The sequence below is a fragment of the Oncorhynchus keta genome, chromosome 14 (genome assembly GCF_023373465.1).
Source record: "Oncorhynchus keta strain PuntledgeMale-10-30-2019 chromosome 14, Oket_V2, whole genome shotgun sequence".
Classification (NCBI taxonomy): Eukaryota; Metazoa; Chordata; class Actinopteri; order Salmoniformes; family Salmonidae; genus Oncorhynchus; species Oncorhynchus keta.
Window position 1 is genome coordinate 71,746,581 of NC_068434.1, and position 24,369 is coordinate 71,770,949.

At 44.9% G+C, this 24,369-nt stretch overlaps 1 protein-coding gene across 1 annotated transcript in view; it reads right to left on the minus strand.

The window, feature by feature from the left end:
- gse1b (Gse1 coiled-coil protein b) overlaps positions 1-24,369 on the minus strand; it is a 476,683-nt gene that overhangs the window by 318,232 nt on the left and 134,082 nt on the right. The window contains exon 2 of the mRNA XM_052462428.1: positions 16,148-16,310. Within this exon, the coding sequence (XP_052318388.1) occupies positions 16,148-16,310 (163 nt within the window). The remainder of the gene's footprint in view (positions 1-16,147; positions 16,311-24,369) is intronic.

Here is a 24,369-nt window from a genome sequence, read left to right on the forward strand (position 1 = left end):
GTGTAGTGTATAGCGTATAGTGTGTAGTGTATAGTGTGTAGTGTGTGGTGTGTAGTGTGTAGTGTGTAGTGTATAGTGTGTGGTGTATAGTGTATAGTGTATAATGTGTAGTGTATAGTGTATAGTGTGTAGTGTGTGGTGTGTAGTGTGTAGTGTGTAGTGTGTGGTATGTGGTGTGTGGTGTATGGTGTGAGTGTGTGGTGTGTGGTGTGTAGTGTGTGGTGTGTAGTGTGTAGTGTATAGTGTGTGTGTGTGGTGTGTGGTGTGTGGTGTGTGGTGTGTAGTGTGTGGTATGTGATGTGTGGTGTGTGGTGTGTAGTGTATGGTGTGTGGTGTGGTGTGTAGTTTGTAGTGTGTAATGTATAGTGTGTAGTGTGTGGTGTGTAGTGTATAGTGTGTATTGTGTGGGGTGTAGTGTGTAGTGTATAGTGTGTAGTGTATAGTGTGTAGTGTGTGGTGTGTAGTGTGTAGTATGTAGTGTTTAGGGTGTGGTGTGTGATGTGTAGTGTGTAGTGTGTGGTGTGTGGTGTGTGGTGTGTAGTGTGTAATGTATAGTGTGTAGTGTGTGGTGTGTAGTGTATAGTGTGTATTGTGTGGTGTGTGGTGTGTAGTGTGTAGTGTGTAGTGTGTAGTGTATAGTGTGTAGTGTGCAAACCTGTAGTCTCTGCAAACCTATATCTCACCCTATCTCAGTCTCTTTAAACCTGTGTCTCACCCTCTCTCACCTAATCTCAGTCTCTATAAACCTCTCACCCTATCTCAGTCTCTATAAATCTCTCCCCCTTTCTCCCCCTATCTCAGTCTCTATAAACCTGTATATCACCCTCTCTCCCCCTATCTCATTCTCTATGAACCTGTCTCACCCTATCTCAGTCTCTATCAACCTGTATCTCACCCTCTCTCAGTCTCGATATACCTGTGTTTCACCCTCTCTCAGTCTCTATTAACCTGTATCTCACCCTATCTCAGTCTCTGTAAACCTGTATCTCCCCCTCTCTCCCCCTATCTCAGTCTCTATAAACCTGTCTCACCCTCTCTCACCCTATCTCAGTCTCTATAAACCTGTATCTCACCCTCTCTCACCCTATCTCAGTCTCTGTAAACCTGTATCTCCCCCTATCTCAGTCTCTATAAACCTGTCTCACCCTCTCTCACCCTATCTCAGTCTCTATAAACCTGTATCTCTCCCTATCTCACCCTTTCTCAGTCTCTATAAACCTGTGTCTCTCCCTATTTTCCCATATCTCAGTGTCTATAAACCAGTATCTCACCCAATCTCAGTCTCTATAAATCTATATCCCACCCTATCTAAGTCTCTACAAACCTGTATCTCACCCTCTCTCACCCTATCTCAATCTCTATAAACCTGTATCTCTCACTATCTCACACTATCTCAGTCTCTATAAACCTGTATCTCACCCTCTACCCCTATCTCAGTCTCCATAAACCTGTATCTCTCCCTATCTCACCCTATCTCTGTCTCTATAAACCTGTATCTCCCCCTCTCACCCTATTTCAGTCTCTATAATACTGTATCTCACCCTCTATCTCAGTCTATATAAACCTGTCTCACCCTATCTCTCTGTATCTCTCTGTATCTCTGTATCTCTGTATCGCTCTGTATCTCTGTATCTTTCTTTATCTATCTGTATCTCTGTCCCAGCACTGTTCACTACTACTGCTGTAATGCACACTGACACACCCAAAACAAGCTCGCTCGGCCCAAGAGCCTGTCACTACTCATGAGCGTGCATGTGTGTACGGGAAGCGTCAGTGTGTGTGTGTGCGTGTGTGTGTGTGTGTGTGTGTGTCAGGGTCTTTAATATGTTGATGATTCTGTGTCAGGACACACTCTGACAGGACACACACACGTCAGATCTACACATTAAGTGCTGTCATCCCACTGAAACATGAGTTTTTTAATTGGGCCTGTTCCTGAAATACTCAACACACAATCTGAAAGGGATGGCCCGTCAGTTTGACCAATCACTGAGAGTTATTGTTAAATTCCTGGAGCTATTCATCGAGTATTCCCATGTGTTTCTGCTGGGAGCAGAGAGGAAACACTGTCAACATGCATTATCACTAATCATCATCACACTGACGGGAACGGCATCACAGAGACTAGGACAGGAAGAGAGGCCTCACACACACACACACACACACACACACACACACACACACACACACACACACACACACACACACACACACACACACACAGCTGAAAACATTTCCCATAGTGATGTATCTGAATGTGCCTAAATGTGTCTTATTGTGGTTTTGCAGAATGATGTGTGGTACGTTAGCGAGGGGGTTATGCAAATGTCAGGCAAAGGTTAGAGATCATATCCTACTTTGTTAAACATGAGGAGACCACATAATTCACCCCAGAACATGGAAACCATAGGATGTCGTGGAAATACTTTCTTGAAGGTTTATAAAGATTTATATTAGATAGACCTGTACTTTATACCTATCTCCTTATGAGGGAGTTTACTCATCCAGGTAGACTGGAGAGAAGATTGTAACTCTCTCTATCTTCCTCTGTAACTCTCTCCCTCTCTTCTCTTCCTCTGTAACTCTCTCTCTCTTCTCTTCCTCTGTAACTCTCTCTGAGGAAGAGAAGAGAGAGAGAGTTACAGAGGAAGAGAAGAGAGAGAGATACAGAGGAACAGAAGAGAAGAGAGTTACAGAGAAAGAGAAGAGAGAGAGATACAGAGAAAGAGAAGAGAGAGATACAGGGGAAGAGAAGAGAGGGAGAGATACAGAGGAAGAGAAGAGAGAGATACAGAGGAAGAGAAGAGAGAGATACAGAGGAAGAGAATGAGAGAGATATAGAGGAAGAGAAGAGAGAGATACAGAGGAAGAGAAGAGAGAGATACAGAGGAAGAGAAGGAGAGAGATACAGAGGAAGAGAAGAGAGGGAGAGAGATACAGAGGAAGAGAAGAGAGGGAGAGAGATACAGAGGAAGAGAAGAGAGAGAGAGAGATACAGAGGAAGAGAAGAGAGAGAGAGAGATACAGAGGAAGAGAAGAGAGAGATACAGAGGAAGAGAAGAGAGAGATACAGAGGAAGAGAAGGAGAGAGATACAGAGGAAGAGAAGGAGAGAGATACAGAGGAAGAGAAGAGAGAGATACAGAGGAAGAGAAGAGAGAGATACAGAGGAAAGAGAGAGAGATACAGAGGAAGAGAAGAGAGAGAGATACAGAGGAAGAGAAGAGAGAGATACAGAGGAAGAGAAGAGAGAGATACAGAGGAAGAGAAGGAGAGAGATACAGAGGAAGAGAAGGAGAGAGATACAGAGGAAGAGAAGGAGAGAGATACAGAGGAAGAGAGAGAGAGAGAGATACAGAGGAAGAGAAGAGAGAAGAGATACAGAGGAAGAGAAGAGAGGGAGAGATACAGAGGAAGAGAAGAGAGGGAGAGATACAGAGGAAGAGAAGAGAGGGAGAGATACAGAGGAAGAGAAGAGAGGGAGAGATACAGAGGAAGAGAAGAGAGAGATACAGAGGAAGAGAAGGAAGAGATACAGAGGAAGAGAAGGAGAGAGATACAGAGGAAGAGAAGGAGAGAGATACAGAGGAAGAGAAAGAGAGAGATACAGAGGAAGAGAAGAGAGGGAGAGATACAGAGGAAGAGAAGAGAGGGAGAGATACAGAGGAAGAGAAGAGAGGGAGAGATACAGAGGAAGAGAAGAGAGGGAGAGATACAGAGGAAGAGAAGAGAGAGATACAGAGGAAGAGAAGAGAGAGATACAGAGGAAGAGAAGGAGAGAGATACAGAGGAAGAGAAGGAGAGAGATACAGAGGAAGAGAAGGAGAGAGATACAGAGGAAGAGAAGAGAGAGAGATACAGAGGAAGAGAAGGAGAGAGATACAGAGGAAGAGAAGGAGAGAGATACAGAGGAAGAGAAGGAGAGAGATACAGAGGAAGAGAAGGAGAGAGATACAGAGGAAGAGAAGAGAGAGAGATACAGAGGAAGAGAAGAGAGAGATACAGAGGAAGAGAAGGAGAGAGATACAGAGGAAGAGAAGAGAAGAGAGAGATACAGAGGAAGAGAAGAGAGAGAGAGATACAGAGGAAGAGAAGAGAGAGAGAGATACAGAGGAAGAGAAGAGAGAGAGAGATACAGAGGAAGAGAAGGAGAGAGAGATACAGAGGAAGATAAGAGGAAGAGAGAGACAGAGGAAGAGAAGAGAAGAGAGATACAGAGGAAGAGAAGAGAGAGATACAGAGGAAGAGAAGAGAGAGATACAGAGAAGAGAAGAGAGAGATACAGAGGAAGAGAACAGAGAGATACAGAGGAAGAGAAGAAGAGAGGAGATACAGAGGAAGAGATAAAGAGGAGAGAGAGATACAGAGGAAGAGAAGAGAGAGAGAGCTACAGAGAAGAGAGAGAGAGAGGAGAGAGATACAGAGGAAGAGAAGAGAGAGATACAGAGGAAGAGATACAGAGAGAGAGAGATACAGAGGAAAGAGAAGAGAGAGATACAGAGGAAGAGAAGAGAAGATACAGAGGAAGAGAAGAGAGATACAGAGGAAGAGAAGGAAGAGAGATACAGAGGAAGAGAAATACAGTCCAAGAGAACAGAGGACAGAGAGAGAGAGAAACAGAGGAGAGATACAGAGGAAGAGAAGAGAGAGAGATACAGAGGAAGAGAAAGGAGAGAGTTACAGAGAAGAGAAGAGAGAGAGATACAGAAGGAAGAGAGATACAGAGGAAGAGATAAGAGAGGAAGAGAGAGAAGAGAGAGAGATACAGAGGAAGAGAAGAAGAGAGAGATACAGAAGGAAGAGAAGAGAGAGGAACAGAGATACAGAGGAAGAGAGAGAGAGAGATACAGAGGAAGAGAAGAGAGAGAAGGAGAGAGAGATACAGAGGAAGAGAGAGAGAGAGAGATACAGAGGAAGAGAAGAGAGAGATACAGAAGGAAGAGAAGATACAGAGAGAGACAGAGAGATACAGAGGAAGAGAAGAGAGAGATACAGAGGAAGAGAAGAGAGAGAGATACAGAGGAAGAGAAGAGAGAGAGATACACAGGAAGAGAAGAGAGAGATACAGAGGAAGAGAAGGAGAGAGATACAGAGGAAGAGAAGAGAGAGATACAGAGGAAGAGAAGAGAGAGAGATACAGATGCAGAGGAGATACAGAGAAGAGAGAGAGATACAGAGGAAGAGAAGAGAGAGAGATACAGAGGAAGAGAAGAGAGAGAGAGATACAGAGGAAGAGAAGAGAATACAGAGGATACAAGGAAGAGAAGAGAGAGAGATACAGAGGAAGAGAAGAGAGAGTTACAGAGGAAGAAAGAGAGATACAGAGGAAGAGAAGAGAGAGTTACAGAGAGAGATACAGAGGAAGAGAAGAGAGAGAGATACAGAGGAAGAGAAGAGAGAGAGATACAGAGGAAGAGAGAGATAAGAGAGAGAGATACAGAAAAGAGAAGAGAGATACAGAGGAAGAGAAGAGAGAGAGATACAGAGGAAGAGAAGAGAGAGATACAGAGGAAGAGGGAGAGAGATACAGAGGAAGAGAAGAGAGAGATACAGAAGAGAAGAGATACAGAGGAAGAGAGAGATACAGAGAAGAAGAGGAAGATACAGAGGAAGAGACAGAGGAAGAGAGAGAGAGTTACAGAGGAAGAGAGAGAAGGAGAGATAGAGAGGAAGAGGAAGAAGAGAGAGATACAGAGGAAGAAGAGAGAGAGATACAAAGGAAGAGAAGGAGAGAGATACAGAGGAAGAGAAGAGAGAGATACAGAGGAAGAGAAGAGAGATACAGAGGAAGAGAAGAGATACAGAGAGAGAGAGAGAGAGGAAGAGATACAGAGGAAGAGAAGAGAGAGATACAGAGGAAGAGAAGAGAAGAGAGAGATACAGAGGAAGAGAAGAGAGAGATACAGAGGAAGAGAAGAGAGATACAGAGGAAGAGAAGAGAGATACAGAGGAAGAGAAGAGAGACAGAAGGAAGAAGATAGAGAGGAAGAGAGAGAGATACAGAGGAAGAGAAGAGAGAGATACAGAGGAAGAGAAAGAGAGATACAGAGGAAGAAGAGAGAGAGGACAGAGGGAAGAGAAGAGAGAGATACAGAGGAAGAGGAAGAGATACAGAGGAAGAGGAGAGAGATACAGAGGAAGAGAAGAGAGAGAGATACAGAGGAAGAGAAGAAGAGAAGAGCTACAGAGGAAGAGTGAAGAGATACAGAGGAAGATAGAGAGATAAGAGAAGAGAAGAGAGAGATACAGAGGAAGAGAAGAGAGAGAGTTACAGAGGAAGAAGAGAGAGATACAGAGGAAGAGAGAGATACAGAAAGAAGATAAGAGAGAGATACAGAGGAAGATAAGAGAGAGAGATACAGAGGAAGAGAAGAGAGAGAGATACAGAGGAGAGAAGAGAGAGAGATACAGAGGAGAAGAGAGAGATACAGAGGAAGAGAAGAGAGAGATACAGAGGAAGAGAAGAGAGAGATACAGAGGAAGAGAGAGAGATACAGAGGAGAGAGAAGAGAGAGAGATACAGAGGAAGAGAAGAGAGAGATACAGAGGAAGAAGAGAGGAGAGAGATACAGAGAAAGAGAGAGATACAGAAGAGAGAGAGATACAGAGAAGAGATAAGAGGAAGAGAGATACAGAGGAAGAAGAGAGAGATACAGAGGAAGAGAGGAGATACAGAGGAAGAAGAGAGATACAGAGGAAGAAGAGAGATACAGAGGAAGAGAAGAGAGATACAGAGGAAGAGAGAGAGAGAGAGAGTTACAGAGAGAGATACAGAGAAAGAGAGAGAGATACAGAGGAAGAGAAGAGAGAGATACAGAGGAAGAGAAGAGAGAGAGATAGAGAGAGAGATACAGAGGAAGAGAAGAGAGAGATACAGAGGAAGAGAAGAGAGAGAGATACAGAGGAAGAGAGAGAGAGAGAGAGATACAGAGGAAGAGAAGAAGAGTTACAGAGAACAGAGGAAGAGAAGAGAGAGAGAGATACAGAGGAAGAAGAGAGAGAGAGATACAGAGGAAGAAGAGAGAAGAGAGTTACAGAGGAAGAAGAGAGAGAGAGATACAGAGGAAGAGAAGAGAGAGATACAGAGGAAGAGAGAGAGAGAGAGAGATACAGAGGGAAGAGAAGAGAGAGAGATACAGAGGAAGAGAAGAGAGAGAGATACAGAGAAGAGAAGAGAGAGATACAGAGGAAGAGAAGAGAGAGATACAGAGGAAGAGAAGAGAGAGAGATACAGAGGAAGAGAGAGAGAGAGAAGATACAGAGAGAAGAGAAGAGAAGAGAGATACAGAGGAAGAGAAGAGAGAGATACAGAGGAAGAGAGAGAGAGAGGAAGAGAGAGAGAGTTACAGAGGAGAGAAGAGAGAGAGATACAGAGGAAGAGAAGAGAGAGAGATACAGAGGAAGATAAGAGAGAGAGATACAGAGGAAGAGAAGAGAGATACAGAGGAAGAGAGAGAGAGAGAGATACAGAGGAAGAGAAGAGAGAGATACAGAGGAAGATAAGAGAGAGAGAGAGAGAGAGAGGAAGAGAGAGAGATACAGAGGAAGATAAGAGAGAGAGATACAGAGGAAGAGAAGAGAGATACACAGAGGAGAGAGATACAGAGGAAGAGAAGAGAGAGATACAGAGAGAAGAGAGAGATACAGAAGAGAAGAGAGAGGATAGAAGAGAGAGATACAGAGGAGAGAGAGAGAGAGAGATACAGAGGAAGAGAAGAGAGAGATACAGAGGAAGAGAAGAGAGAGATACAGAGGAAGAGAAGAAGAGATACAGAGAGAGACAGAGGAAGAGAAAGAGAGAGATACAGAGGAAGAAGAGAGAGATACAGAAGGAGAGAGAGAGAGAGAGAGATACAGAGGAAGAGAAGAGAGAGATACAGAGGAAGAGAGGAGAGAGATACAGAGGAAGATAGAGAGAGAGATACAGAGGAAGAGAGAGAGAGAGATACAGAGGAAGAAAGAGAGAGATACAGAGGAAGAGAAGAGAGAGATACAGAGAAGAGAAGGAGATACAGAGAAGAGAGAGAGATACAGAGGAAGAGAAGAGAGAGATACAGAGGAAAGAGAGAGAGATAGAGAGGAAGAATAGAGAGAGATTCAGAGAAGAAGAGATACAGAGGAAGAGAGAGAGAGAGATACAGAGGAAGAGAAGAGAGAGATACAGAGGAAGAGAAGAGAGAGATACAGAGGAAGAGAAGAGAGAGAGATACAGAGGAAGAGAGAGATACAGAGAGAGAGAGAGATACAGAGGAAGAGATACAGAGGAAGAGAGAGAGAGATACAGAGGAAGAGAAGAGAGAGATACAGAGGAAGAGAAGAGAGAGATACAGAGGAAGAGAAGAGAGAGATACAGAGGAAGAAGAGAGAGATACAGAGGAAGAGATAAGAGAGAGAGAGATACAGAGAGAAGAGATAAGAGAAGAGAGAGAGATACAGAGGGAGAGAGAGATACAGAGGAAGAGAAGAGAGGAAGAGAGGAAGAGAGAGAGAGATACAGAGGAAGAGAAGAGAGAGATACAGAGGAAGAGAAGAGAGAGATACAGAGGAAGAGAAGAGAGAGAGATACAGAGGAAGAGAAGAGAGAGATACAGAGGAAGAGAAGAGAGAGATACAGAGAGAGCTACAGAGGAAGAGAGAGAGAGTTACAGAGGAAGAGAAGAGAGAGATACAGAGGAAGAGAAGAGAGAGAAACAGAGGAAGAGAAGAGAGAGATACAGAGGAAGAGAGGGAGAGAAATACAGAGGAAGAGAAGAGAGAGAGAGAGTTACAGAGGAAGAGAAGAGAGAGAGATACAGAGGAAGAGAAGAGAGAGATACAGAGGAAGAGAGAGAGAGATACAGAGGAAGAGAGAGAGAGAGATACAGAGGAAGAGAAGAGAGAGAGATACAGAGGAAGAGAAGAGAGAGAGATACAGAGGAAGAGAAGAGAGATACAGAGGAAGAGAAGAGAGATACAGAGGAAGAGAGGGAGAGAGATACAGAGGAAGAGAAGAGAGAGAGAGAGTTACAGAGGAAGAGAAGAGAGAGAGATACAGAGGAAGAGAAGAGAGAGAGATACAGAGGAAGAGAAGAGAGAGAGATACAGAGGAAGAGAAGAGAGAGAGATACAGAGGAGAGAGAGAGAGAGATACAGAGGAAGAGAAGAGAGAGAGATACAGAGGAAGAGAAGAGAGAGAGATACAGAGGAAGATAAGAGTGAGAGATTCAGAGGAAGAGAGAGAGATACAGAGGAAGAGAAGAGAGAGAGATACAGAGGAAGAGAAGAGAGAGAGATACAGAGGAAGATAAGAGAGGGAGAGAGAGTTACAGAGGAAGAGAAGAGAGAGAGATACAGAGGAAGAGAGAGAGATACAGAGGAAGATAAGAGTGAGAGATACAGAGGAAGAGAGAGAGATACAGAGGAAGAGAAGGAGAGATACAGAGGAAGAGAAGAGAGAGTTACAGAGGACGAGAAGAGAGAGAGATACAGAGGAAGAGAAGAGAGAGACACAGAGGAAGAGAAGAGAGAGATACAGAGGAAGAGAAGAGAGAGCGAGAGATACAGAGGAAGAGAAGAGAGAGATACAGAGGAAGAGAAGAGAGAGATACAGAGGAAGAGAAGAGCGAGAGAGATACAGAGGAAGAGAAGAGAGAAAGAGAGATACAGAGGAAAGGAAGAGAGAGAGATACAGAGGAAGAGAGAGAGAGATACAGAGGAAGAGAAGAGCGAGAGAGATACAGAGGAAGAGAAGAGAGAGAGAGAGTTACAGAGGAAGAGAGAGAGAGAGTTACAGAGGAAGAGAAGAGAGAGATACAGAGGAAGAGAAGAGAGAGAGAGATACAGAGGAAAGGAAGAGAGAGAGATACAGAGGAAGAGAAGAGAGAGAGATACAGAGGAAGAGAAGAGAGAGAGAGATACAGAGGAAGAGAAGAGAGAGAGAGATACAGAGGAAGGAAGAGAGAAAGAGAGATACAGAGGAAAGAAGAAGAGAGAGATACAGAGGAAGAGAGAGAGAGATACAGAGGAAGAGAAGAGCGAGAGAGATACAGAGGAAGAGAGAGAGAGAGAGAGTTACAGAGGAAGAGAATAGAGAGAGAGAGAGTTACAGAGGAAGAGAAGAGAGAGATACAGAGGAAGAGAAGAGAGAGAGATATACAGAGGAAAGGAAGAGAGAGAGATACAGAGGAAGAGAAGAGAGAGAGATACAGAGGAAGAGAAGAGAGAGAGAGATACAGAGGAAGAGAAGAGATAGATACAGAGGAAGAGAAGAGAGAGAGAGAGATACAGAGGAAGAGAAGAGAGAAAGAGCAATACAGAGGAAGAGAAGAGAGAAAGACAGATACAGAGGAAAGGAAGAGAGAGAGATACAGAGGAAGAGAAGAGAGAGAGATACAGAGGAAGATAAGAGAGAGATACAGAGGAAGCGAAGAGAGAGATACAGAGGAAGCGAAGAGAGAGAGAGAGAGAGACAGAGGAAGAGAAGAGAGAGTGAGAGATATAGAGGAAGAGAAGAGAGAGATACAGAGGAAGAAGAGAGACAGAGATACAGAGGGAGAGAGAGAGAGAGACAGAGGAAGAGAAGAGAGAGAGACAGAGGAAGAGAAGAGAGAGATACAGAGGAAGAGAAGAGAGAGATACAGAGGAAGAGAAGAGAGAGAGAGAATAAAGGATGAGGTGAGGAGGATGGAGAATATGCGAGGGAAGTCGTCGTGAGTGTGTGTGTGTGTGTGTGTGTGTGTGTGTGTGTGTGTGTGTGTGTGTCTGTGCCCTGGAGGAGGCCATCAGAGAGCTCAGTCTCAGAGCTCAGTGCGTTTATGTGGAAAGTGCTCCTGTCTCCTCACATCAATGTGCACAGCCTCCACCCTTTCACAGTGTATCTCTCTCTCTCCCCCCTTTAGTTATCACTCTCTCCTTTCCTCCTTCATGTCAGTTTCCCATCTCTTTATGTCATATCTCCTTTTCTTTTCTCTGTCTCCATCTCACCATTTTCTCACTCTTCCTCACCTCTTACTCTGAAGTCCATCTGTCTTTACTCGTTCCTTCTCCCTCTCTCTTCTACCTCAATCCTCCTCTTCATCCCTCTCTCCTCTTGCTGTATGTGTTTAGTGATGAGGCTCTCTCCTTCTCGCCTCAGAGATGAGCCCTCCCACACCTCACAGTAAACAATCTTTCACCGGGGCCTAGCAAAAAGTCTGTTACACACACATACATGGCACCGAGCCAACGCAGGACACTTTAGGGGACAGACATGTCTCTCTCTCTCTCTCTCACACACGGTTCCTCTGTTACAACACATCAGGGTCAGCAGTCTAATATCACACAGGAAACAGAAAGTGCAGATAAGAACCTGCTGAGTTAAGGAGACACTTTCTGTCAGAGCAGCTTAGAGCAGCGTATGCCATGGGGCTGGAACTCAGCCCCCCACACACACACACACTGATGATCACACACACACACACATCTTAACCTGACCCTGACAGCGGATAGGGACAGAATACAGCAACCAGTCAAGCAAAGTTACTATAGACAGGGTCCCAGAGTGAGGTATATTACAGGAAACATTTTACATTTACCAGTAAACTTCCAGAATGTTGGTATATTTCAGGGTTTTATGTCATTTATCACAAGATATCTCGTGGCCCTTTTGGGTACTTCAGATTATCAGGTGTCTGTAATTATCTCTGGCCCTCTGTGTGGCCTTATCACATGGAAAATAAATTAACTAATCAAATCAAATGATAAAATATAAATATACTGTATATGACAAACCTGTAAAACATTATCCTTATTACAAACCATCAACTCAGTAAATATTGTAGTTTAATATGAGGGTTTCAGCATGAAACATCACTTGCACGTTCTGACACACTTCTATTTGTTTGACTATGACAATATGTATTTGTTGTCCATTTACTGCTGTCAAACTGGTGGCAGTTGTGAAAAAGTATTTGGAATAGATACTGAATAGATACCGAATAGATACTGTATAGATACTGAATAGATACCGAATAGATACCGAATAGATACCGAATAGATACTGAATAGATACCGAATAGATACCGAATAGATACCGAATAGATACCGAATAAATACTGAATAAATACCGAATAGATACCGAATAGATACCGAATAGATATCGAATAGATACCGAATAGATACCGAATAGATACTGAATAGATACCAAATAGATACCGAATAGATACCGAATAGATATCGAATAGATACCGAATAGATACCGAATAGATGCTGAATAGATACCGAATAAATACTGAATAGATACTGAATAGATACCGAATAGATACCGAATAGATACCGAATAAATACTGAATAAATACTGAATATATACCGAATAGATACCGAATTGATACTGAATAGATACCGAATTGATACTGAATAGATACCGAATAGATACAGAATAAATATTGAATAGATACTGAATAGATACCGAATAGATACCGAATAGATACTGAATAGATACCGAATAGATACTGAATAGATACCGAATAAATACTGAATAAATACTGAATAGATACCGAATAGACACTGAATAGATACTGAATAGATACTAAATAGATACCGAATAAATACTGAATAAATACTGAATAGATACCGAATAGATACCAAATAAATACTGAATAGATACCGAATAGATACTGAATAGATACCGAATAGATACCGAATAGATACCGAATAGATACTGAATAGATACTGAATAGATACCGAATAGATACCGAATAAATACTGAATAAATACTGAATAGATACCGAATAGATACTGAATAGATACTGAATAGATACGGAATAGATACTGAAGAGATACGGAATAGATACTGAATAGATACTGAATATATATCGAATAGATACCGAATTGATACTGAATAGATACCGAATTGATACTGAATAGATACCGAATTGATACCGAATAAATATTGAATAGATACTGAATAGATACTGAATAAATACTGAATATATACTGAATAGATACCGAATAGATACCGAAGAGATACTGAATAGATACCGAATAGATACCGAATAGATACTGAATAGATACCGAATAAATACTGAATAAATACTGAATAGATACCGAATAGATACTGAATAGATACTGAATAGATACGGAATAGATACTGAAGAGATACGGAATAGATACTGAAAAGATACTGAATAGATGCTGAATAGATACTGAATAGATACCGAATAAATACTGAATAGATACCGAATAGATACTGAATAGATACTGAATAGATACCGAATAGATACCGAATAGATACTGAATAGATACTGAATAGATACAGAATAAATACTGAATAGATACTGAATAGATACCGAATAGATACTGAATAGATACTGAATAGATACTGAATAGATACTGAATAGATACCGAATAGATACTGAATAGATACGGAATAGATACTGAATAGATACCGAATAGATACTGAATAGATACTGAATAGATACTGAATAGATACCGAATAAATACTGAATAAATACTGAATAGATACTGAATAGATACCGAATAGATACTGAATAGATACTGAATAGATACCGAATAGATACTGAATAAATACTGAATAGATACCGAATAGATACTGAATAGATACTGAATAGATACTGAATAGATACTGAATAGATACTGAATAGATACTGAATAGACACCGAATAAATACTGAATAGATACTAAATAGATACCGAATAGATACTGAATATATACCGAATAGATACCGAATAGATACTGAATAGATACCGAATAGATACAGAATAAATATTGAATAGATACTGAATAGATACCGAATAGATACTGAATAGATACTGAATAGATACCGAATAGATACTGAATAGATACCGAATAAATACTGAATAGATACCGAATAGATACCGAATAGATACTGAATAGATACCGAATAGATACTGAATAGATACTGAATAGATACTGAATAGATACTGAATAGATACTGAATAGAATAGATACTGAATAGATACCGAATAGATACTGAATAGATACTGAATAGATACCGAATAGATACTGAATAGATATAGAATAGATACTGAATAGATACCGAATGAATAGATACCGAATAGATACTGAATATACAGAATAGATACGAATAGATACGAATACCGAATAATATGAATAGAATAGATACTGAATAGATACGAATGAATAGATACTGAATAGATACTGAATACTGAATAGATACTGAATAGATACTGAATAGATACGGAATAGATACTGAATAGATACCGAATAGATACTGAATAGATACTGAATAGATACAGAATAAATACTGAATAGATACTGAATAGATACGGAATAAATACTGAATAGATACCGAATAGATACTGAATAGATACGGAATAGATACGGAATAAATACTGAATAGATACTGAATAGATACTGAATAGATACTGAATAGATACTGAATAGATACCGAATAGACACCGAATAAATACTGAATAGATACTAAATAGATACCGAATAGATACTGAATAGATACTGAATAGATACTGAATAGATACTGAATAGATACCGAATAGATACTGAATAGATACTGAATAGATGCTGAATAGATACCGAATAGACACCGAATAAATACTGAATAGATACTAAATAGATACCGAATAGATACTGAATAGATACCGAATAGATACCGAATAGATACCGAATAGATACCGAATAGATACCGAATAGATACAGAATAAATAATGAATAGATAATGAATAGATAATGAATAGATACCGAATAGATACCGAATAGATACTGAATAGATACCGAATAGATACCGAATAGATACCGAATAAATACCGAATAGATACCGAATAGATACCGAATAGATACCGAATAAATACTAAATAGATACCAAATAGATACCAAATAGATAATGAATAGATACTGAATAGATACCAAATAGATACCAAATAGATAATGAATAGATACTGAATAGATACCGAATAGATACCGAATAGATACCGAATAGATACTGAATAGATACCGAATAAATACTGAATAAATACTGAATAGATACTGCTTCACTAGGTTCAGTCAGACTTAGGAGAGACATGAACGTCAGAACATACACTGGCAGAAACTCCCTCTTACTTTAAAACCCACAGAACTGAAACACATCCAGAGTGTGAAAGGAACTTCTGCTGAAATCATTTTCATGAATAGAAATCAGCTATGAGGAAGTACACACCACATCCCACGAGGCTTTGATAACAATCGTATCCTGCTGTTGGGAGTGACACAATACCAGGAAAGCAGAGCTTCACAGTACGGCAGATAACCTTAACAGTATTCAAATACCACACAACAGGATAAACAATGGCTGAACCAGACAGCCTGTGTCAGGTAAGCCTTGCAAATGTAAAGAAAGAGACAGAAGGAGAAGAGAGAGGAGGAGAACGGTAGAGAGAGGAGGAGAAAGGTAGAGAGAGGAGGAGAAAGGTAGAGAGAGGAGGAGAAAGGTAGAGAGAGGAGGAGAACGGTAGAGAGAGGAGGAGAAAGGTAGAGAGAGGAGGAGAAAGGTAGAGAGCGGAGGAGAAAGGTAGAGAGAGGAGGAGAAAGGTAGAGAGCGGAGGAGAAAGGTAGAGAGAGGAGGAGAACGGTAGAGAGAGGAGGAGAAAGGTACAGAGAGGAGGAGAAAGGTAGAGAGAGGAGGAGAACGGTAGAGAGAGGAGGAGAAAGGTAGAGAGAGGAGGAGAAAGGTAGAGAGAGGAGGAGAAAGGTAGAGAGAGGAGGAGAAAGGTAGAGAGAGGAGGAGAAAGGTAGAGAGAGGAGGAGAAAGGTAGAGAGAGGAGGAGAAAGGTACAGAGAGGAGGAGAAAGGTACAGAGAGGAGGAGAAAGGTAGAGAGAGGAGGAGAACGGTAGAGAGAGGAGGAGAAAGGTAGAGAGAGGAGGAGAAAGGTAGAGAGAGGAGGAGAAAGGTAGAGAGAGGAGGAGAAAGGTAGAGAGAGGAGGAGAAAGGTAGAGAGAGGAGGAGAAAGGTAGGTCGGGGTAGAAGAAATAACGTAACAGAGCAAATAAAAGACAATGGAAGGATTTGTGCAGCACAAAAAAACCTAGGAGTCAGAGATAATTCATTCTAACCCACACACAATAGAATGTTTTGGTGGGGCCAGAGGGCAGGAGCAGGGCTTGGAGGTCAGGGGTCAGAAGTCAAGGTACTTACTGGAAGGTGGGCGGTCTCCTCTCTCTGGCTCCAGGGTGGGGGGTAGAGAAGGGGTGTGGCCAACCCCAGGTTCCGTTGATTGTGATTCGCTCACTGCTGATGTATGTAAGGAAGAATCCGCCTCCTTGCTGACTCTGGCCACGCCCTCAATCACACTGGATGTCTGGAAGAGACAAAGATGATGACGTCAATCATCCATTTTAATAGAAAACATGCAAATGATTCACTTTCATCACTTCTGGCATCAACATAATGTACCTGGCCTGTCTGAATACAGCTCATATCTAAATATACAAGAGGAAGAGGTTTCCACAGCACATGGCATATCTATGTCACAGTCACCAAACATTACAGACAGTTTTAACTAAGTTTGTCCCACTTTCAGACAGCTCAGCAACTCAAAGCCATCGACTTCAAAGCCACCCTGCTACAGTGTTTGGGTAGTGCCATTAACTACTCAAGTGCCTTGTCTCCCTCTGTGTGTGTGTGTGTGTGTGTGTGTGTGTGTGTGTGTGTGTGTGTGTGTGTGTGTGTGTGTGTGTGTGTGTGTGTGTGTGTGTGTGTGTGTGTGTGTGTGTGTGTGTGTGTGTGTGTGTGTGTGTGTGTGTGTGTGTGCGTCTATAATATAGTGCCATTAACAACTAAGGTGCCTTGTCTTCCGGGGGACCGTTTTTAGCAGCTGTCACAGCTTTGATATAAACGGCTATAAAAAGCCAACTAGGGGCTATCCAGCAGTGGGTATTAAAGACACGTCCCTGACTGAAGTGACAGAGCCTTGACAGAGACAAAGACAGAAGGAGAGAGAGAGGGAGAAAGAGACAGCTCAGGTCTCTTTAGATGCGCAGTGTCTCCTCTCCTCTTCCGAGACGGAGCGAGGGACGAGCATTCAAGCAAGAGCGGAAGGGCTGACCATGAAAAGAAGAGGGAAGAACAGAGGGAAACTGTCAGAGGAGAAGGAGAAGAGGAGGAGAAGAGGAAGAGAGGAGGAAAGGTGGGTAGAGGACTTAAAAGAGGCCATTGACAAGTGGAAGAGACAGGCGGCGACGGCGACGCACATCTCCAGACAAAAACACAGCGCTCGTCACAGGGCCTTATGAAATAAACATAGCTCTCAGCTGGAGACAGGGAGACAGACACAGAGATAGACAGGGAGATGGAGCAGAGAGACAGCGAGACAGACCGAGAGACAGGGAGACAGATAGAGAGACAGGGAGACAGACAGAGAGACAGGGAGGCAGACAGAGAGATGGACAGGGAGATGGAGCAGAGAGACAGCGAGACAGACAGAGAGATAGAAAGGGAGATGGAGCAGAGAGACAGGGAGATAGACAGGGAGATGGAGCAGAGAGACAGGGAGACAGATAGAGAGACAGCGAGACAGACAGAGAGACAGGGAGACAGACAGAGAGACAGGGAGACAGACAGAGAGATGGACAGGGAGATGGAGCAGAGAGACAGGGAGACAGACAGAGAGACAGCGAGACAGACAGAGAGACAGACAGAGAGACAGGGAGACAGACAGAGAGATGGACAGGGAGATGGAGCAGAGAGACAGCGAGACAGACAGAGAGATAGAAAGGGAGATGGAGCAGAGAGACAGGGAGACAGACAGAGAGACAGCGAGACAGACAGAGAGACAGGGAGACAGACAGAGAGACAGGGAGACAGACAGAGAGACGGACAGGGAGATGGAGCAAAGAGACAGGGAGACAGACAGAGAGATAGAAAGGGAGATGGAGCAGAGAGACAGGGAGATAGGCAGGGAGATGGAGCAGAGAGACAGGGAGACAGACAGAGAGACAGCGAGACAGACAGAGAGATAGACAGGGAGATGGAGCAAAGAGAGACAGCGAGAGAGAGACAGGGAGACAGACATCAAGTTTGCAGACGAGACTATAGTGGTAGGCGTGATTACCAACAATGACGAGATGGCCTACAGGAGGAGGTGAGGGCCCTCGGAGTGTGGTGTCAGGAAAATAACCTCACACTCAACGTCAACGAAACAAAGGAGATGATCGTGGACTTCAGGAAACAGCAGAGGGAACATCCCCCTATCCACATCGACGGGACAGTAGTGGAGAGGGTAGTAAGTTTTAAGTTCCTCGGCGTACACATCATGGACAAACTGAAATGGTCCACCCACACAGACAGCGTCGTGAAGAAGGCGCTGTATCACAGCCTGGTACGGCAACTGCTCCGCCCACAACCGTAAGTCTCTCCAGAGGGTAGTGAGGTCTGCACAATGCATCACCGGGGGCAAACTACCTGCCCTCCAGGACAACAACCACCCGAGCCACTGCCTGTTCACCCCGCTATCATCCAGAAGGCGAGGTCAGTACAGGTGAATCAAAGCTGGGACCGAGAGACTGAAAAACTGCTTCTTTCTCAAGGCCATCAGACTGTTAAACAGCCATCACTTACATTTAGGGGCTGCTGCCAACACACTGACTCAACTCCAGCCACTTTAATAATGTAAAAATGTATGTAATAAATGTATCCCTAGCCACTTTAAACAATGCCACTTCATATAATGTTTACATACCCTACATTACTCATCTTACTCATCAGTACTCATATACTGTACTCTATACCATCTACTGCATCTTGCCAATGCCGTTCTGTATCATCACTCATTCATATATTTTTTTGTACATATTCTTTCATTCCTTTACACTGCGTGTATATGGGTAGTTGTTGTGAAATTGTTAGGTTAGATTACTCGTTGGTTATTACTGCATTGTCGGAACTAGAAGCACGAGCATTTCGCTACACTCGCATTAACATCTGCTAACCATGTGTATGTGACAAATCAAATTTGATCTGATTTTGATTTGAGATAGACAGAGAGACAGACAGAGAGACACAGACAGTAAGACCGGGAGACAGAGGAGAGAGACAGGGAGACAGACACAACAGAGAGACAGACAAAGAGAGAGACAGAGAGACAGGGAGACAGACAGGGAGACAGACAGCGAGATGAAGCAGAGAGAGGGAGACAGACAGGGAGATGGAGCAGAGAGACAGACAGAGAGACAGAGAGCGAGACAGAGACAGTGAGACAGATAGTGAGATGGGAGACAGACAGACAGACAGACAGACAGACAGACAGACAGACAGACAGACAGACAGACAGACAGACAGACAGGGATATGGAGCAGAGAGACAGACAGACAGACAGACAGACAGACAGACAGACAGACAGAAAGACAGAGAAACAGACAGACAGAGAGCAGACAGAGAGTGAGACAGAGAAACAGGGAAACAGACAGGGAGATGACGAAGAGAGACAAGGAGCCAGACAGGGAGATGGAGCAGGGAGACAGACAGGGAGATGGAGCAGGGAGACAGACAGGGAGATGGAGCATGGAAACAGACAGGGAGATGGAGCAGGGAGACAGACAGGGAGCCAGACAGAGACAGACAGGGAGTCAGACAGGGAGATCGAGCAGGGAGACAGACAGGGAGATGGAGCAGGGAAACAGACAGGGAGATGGAGCAGGGAAAGATACAGGGAAACAGACAGGGAGATGGAGCAGGGAGACAGACACGGAGATGGAGCAGGGAGGCAGACAGGGAGATGGAGCAGCGAGAAAGACAGGGAGATGGAGCAGGGAGCCAGACGGGGAGACAGACAGGGAGATCGAGCACGGAGCCAGACAGGGAATCAGACAGGGAGATGGAGCAGGGAGACAGACAGGGAGATGGAGCAGGGAGCCAGACGGGGAGTCAGACAGGGAGATCGAGCACGGAGCCAGACAGGGAGATCGAGCATGGAGCCAGACAGGGAGCCAGACGGGGAGTTAGACAGGGAGATCGAGCATGGAGCCAGACAGGGAGTCAGACAGGGAGATGGAGCAGGGAGACAGACAGGGAAACAGACAGAGAGATGGAGCAGGGAGCTAGACGAGGAGACAGACAGGGAGTCAGACAGGGAGTCAGACAGGGAGATCGAGCAGGGAGACAGACAGGGAGTCAGACAGGGAGATGGAGCAGGGAGCCAGACGGGGAGATCGAGCAGGGAGACAGACAGGGAGCCAGACGGGGAGATGGAGCAGGCAGACAGACAGGGAGACAGACAGGGAGTCAGACAGGGAGATGGAGCAGGGAGTCAGACAGGGAGATCGAGCAGGGAGACAGACAGGGAGTCAGACAGGGAGATGGAGCAGGGAGCCAGACGGGGAGATCGAGCAGGGAGACAGACAGGGAGTCAGACAGGGAGATGGAGCAGGGAGCCAGACGGGGAGATCGAGCAGGGAGACAGACAGGGAGTCAGACGGGGAGATGGAGCAGGGAGTCAGACAGGGAGATGGAGCAGGGAGTCAGACGGGGAGATGGAGCAGGGAGACAGACAGGGAGATGGAGCAGGGAGCCAGACGGGGAGATGGAGCAGGGAGTCAGACAGGGAGATGGAGCAGGGAGTCAGACAGGGAGATGGAGCAGGGAGTCAGACAGGGAGATGGAGCAGGGAGCCAGACGGGGAGATCGAGCAGGGAGACAGACAGGGAGTCAGACAGGGAGATGGAGCAGGCAGACAGACCGGGAAACAGACAGGGAGATGGAGCAGGGAGTCAGACGGGGAGATCGAGCAGGGAGTCAGACGGGGAGATGGAGCAGGGAGTCAGACAGGGAGATGGAGCAGGGAGTCAGACAGGGAGATGGAGCAGGGAGTCAGACGGGGAGATCGAGCAGGGAGACAGACAGGGAGATGGAGCAGGGAGTCAGACAGGGAGATGGAGCAGGGAGACAGACAGGGAGTCAGACAGGGAGATGGAGCAGGGAGCCAGACGGGGAGATCGAGCAGGGAGACAGACAGGGAGTCAGACAGGGAGATGGAGCAGGCAGACAGACCGGGAAACAGACAGGGAGATGGAGCAGGGAGACAGACAGGGAAACAGACAGGGAGATGGAACAGGGAGACAGACAGGGAGATGGAGTATGGAGACAGACAGGGAGATGGAGTATGGAGACAGACCGGGAAACAGACAGGGAGATGGAACAGGGAGACAGACAGGGAAATGGAGCAGGGAGACAGACAGGGAAACAGACAGGGAGATGGAGCAGGGAGTCAGACAGGGAGATGGAGCAGGGAGACAGACAGGGAAACAGACAGGGAGATGGAGCAGGGAGTCAGACAGGGAGATGGAGCAGAGAGACAGACAGGGAAACAGACAGGGAGATGGAACAGGGAGACAGACAGGGAGATGGAGTATGGAGACAGACAGGGAGATGGAGCAGGGAGTCAGACAGGGAGATGGAGCAGGGAGACAGACAGGGAAACAGACAGGGAGATGGAGCAGGGAGTCAGACAGGGAGATGGAGCAGAGAGACAGACAGGGAAACAGACATGGAGATGGAACAGGGAGACAGACAGGGAGATGTAGTATGGAGACAGACAGGGAGATGGAGCAGGGTAAGGTCCTGCAGACTGACAAGGCTTAAACACACACTTCTCACGTAAAAATACTAAAAATACATAAGTCACTCTCCTAATGACTTGAGCCAGGGAGCTACTGTAGCTGTGTGTGTGGTAAGGACTTCTCTTGAGGAGCCAGGGAGGTACTGTAGCTGTGTGTGTGGTAAGGACTTCTCTTGAGGAGCCAGGGAGGTACTGTAGCTGTGTGTGTGGTAAGGACTTCTCTTGAGGAGCCAGGGAGGTACTGTAGCTTTGTGTGTGGTAAGGACTTCTCTTGAGGAGCCAGGGAGGTACTGAGCTGTGTGTGTGGTAAGGACTTCTCTTGAGGAGTCAGGGGGGTACTGTAGCTGTGTGTGTGGTAAGGACTTCTCTTTAGGAGTCAGGGAGGTACTGTAGCTGTGTGTGTGGTAAGGACTTCTCTTGAGGAGCCAGGGAGGTACTGTCGCCGTGTGTGTGGTAAGGACTTCTCTTGAGGAGCCAGGGAGGTACTGTAGCCGTGTGTGTGGTAAGGACTTCTCTTGAGGAGCCAGGGAGGTACTGTAGCTGTGTGTGTGGTAAGGACTTCTCTTGAGGAGCCAGGGAGGTACTGTAGCTGTGTGTGTGGTAAGGACTTCTCTTGAGGAGCCAGGGAGGTACTGTAGCCGTGTGTGTGGTAAGGACTTCTCTTGAGGAGCCAGGGAGGTACTGTAGCTGTGTGTGTGGTAAGGACTTCTCTTGAGGAGCCAGGGAGGTACTGTAGCCGTGTGTGTGGTAAGGACTTCTCTTGAGGAGCCAGGGAGGTACTGTAGCTGTGTGTGTGGTAAGGACTTCTCTTGAGGAGCCAGGGAGGTACTGTAGCTGTGTGTGTGGTAAGGACTTCTCTTGAGGAGCCAGGGAGGTACTGTAGCTGTGTGTGTGGTAAGGACTTCTCTTGAGGAGCCAGCGGTTACAGGAACGCACACACTCACAAATAAACACAAAGTTACACAGACTAAAAAAAAACACATCTTGGCAGTGTGCCCAAACTAAAAGCTCCTGCTGATCTTAGCTAATTATCTGTTTGGAAGTTCCCTTTTCAACCGCCCCCTGACGGAGCGGGAAGCAGGGAGATCAATTACAGGGAGATCAATTACACTACTGGGACTGATGGGAAGCAGGGAGATCAATTACACTACTGGGACTGATGGGAAGCAGGGAGATCAATTACAGGGAGATCAATTACACTACTGGGACTGATGGGAAGCAGGGAGATCAATTACAGGGAGATCAATTACACTACTGGGACTGATGGGAAGCAGGGAGATCAATTACAGGGAGATCAATTACACTACTGGGACTGATGGGAAGCAGGGAGATCAATTACAGGGAGATCAATTACACTACTGGGACTGATGGGAAGCAGGGAGATCAATTACAGGGAGATCAATTACACTACTGGGACTGACGGGAAGCAGGGAGATCAATTACATGGAGATCAATTACACTACTGGGACTGATGGGAAGCAGGGAGATCAATTACAGGGAGATCAATTACACTACTGGGACTGACGGGAAGCAGGGAGATCAATTACAGGGAGATCAATTACACTAATGGGACTGATGGGAAGCAGGGAGATCAATTACAGGGAGATCAATTACACTACTGGGACTGATGGGAAGCAGGGAGATCAATTACAGGGAGATCAATTACACTACTGGGACTGATGGGAAGCAGGGAGATCAATTACAGGGAGATCAATTACACTACTGGGACTGACGGGAAGCAGGGAGATCAATTACAGGGAGATCAATTACACTAATGGGACTGATGGGAAGCAGGGAGATCAATTACAGGGAGATCAATTACACTACTGGGACTGATGGGAAGCAGGGAGATCAATTACAGGGAGATCAATTACACTACTGGGACTGATGGGAAGCAGGGAGATCAATTACAGGGAGATCAATTACACTACTGGGACTGACGGGAAGCAGGGAGATCAATTACAGGGAGATCAATTACATTACTGGGACTGAAGGGAAGCAGGGAGGTCAGTTACACTACTGGGACTGACGGGAAGCAGGGAGATCAATTACAGGGAGATCAATTACACTACTGGGACTGACGGGAAGCAGGGAGATCAATTACAGGGAGATCAATTACACTACTGGGACTGATGGGAAGCAGGGAGATCAATTACAGGGAGATCAATTACACTACTGGGACTGATGGGAAGCAGGGAGATCAATTACACTACTGGGACTGACGGGAAGCAGGGAGATCAATTACAGGGAGATCAATTACACTACTGGGACTGATGGGAAGCAGGGAGATCAATTACATTACTGGGACTGATGGGAAGCAGGGAGATCAATTACAGGGAGATCAATTACACTACTGGGACTGATGGGAAGCAGGGAGATCAATTACACTATGGGACAGATGGGAAGCAGGGATATCAATTACACTACTGGGACTGATGGGAAGCAGGGAGATCAGTTACACTACTGGGACTGACGGGAAGCAGGGAGATCAGTTACACTACTGGGACTGATGGGAAGCAGGGAGATCAGTTACACTACTGGAACTGATGGGAAGCAGGGAGGTCAGTTACACTACTGGAACTGATGGGAAGCAGGGAGATCAATTACATGGAGATCCATTACACTACTGGGACTGATGGGAAGCAGGGAGATCAATTACACTACTGGGACTGATGGGAAGCAGGGAGATCAGTTACACTACTGGGACTGATGGGAAGCAGGGAGATCAGTTACACTACTGGAACTGATGGGAAGCAGGGAGGTCAGTTACACTACTGGAACTGATGGGAAGCAGGGAGATCAATTA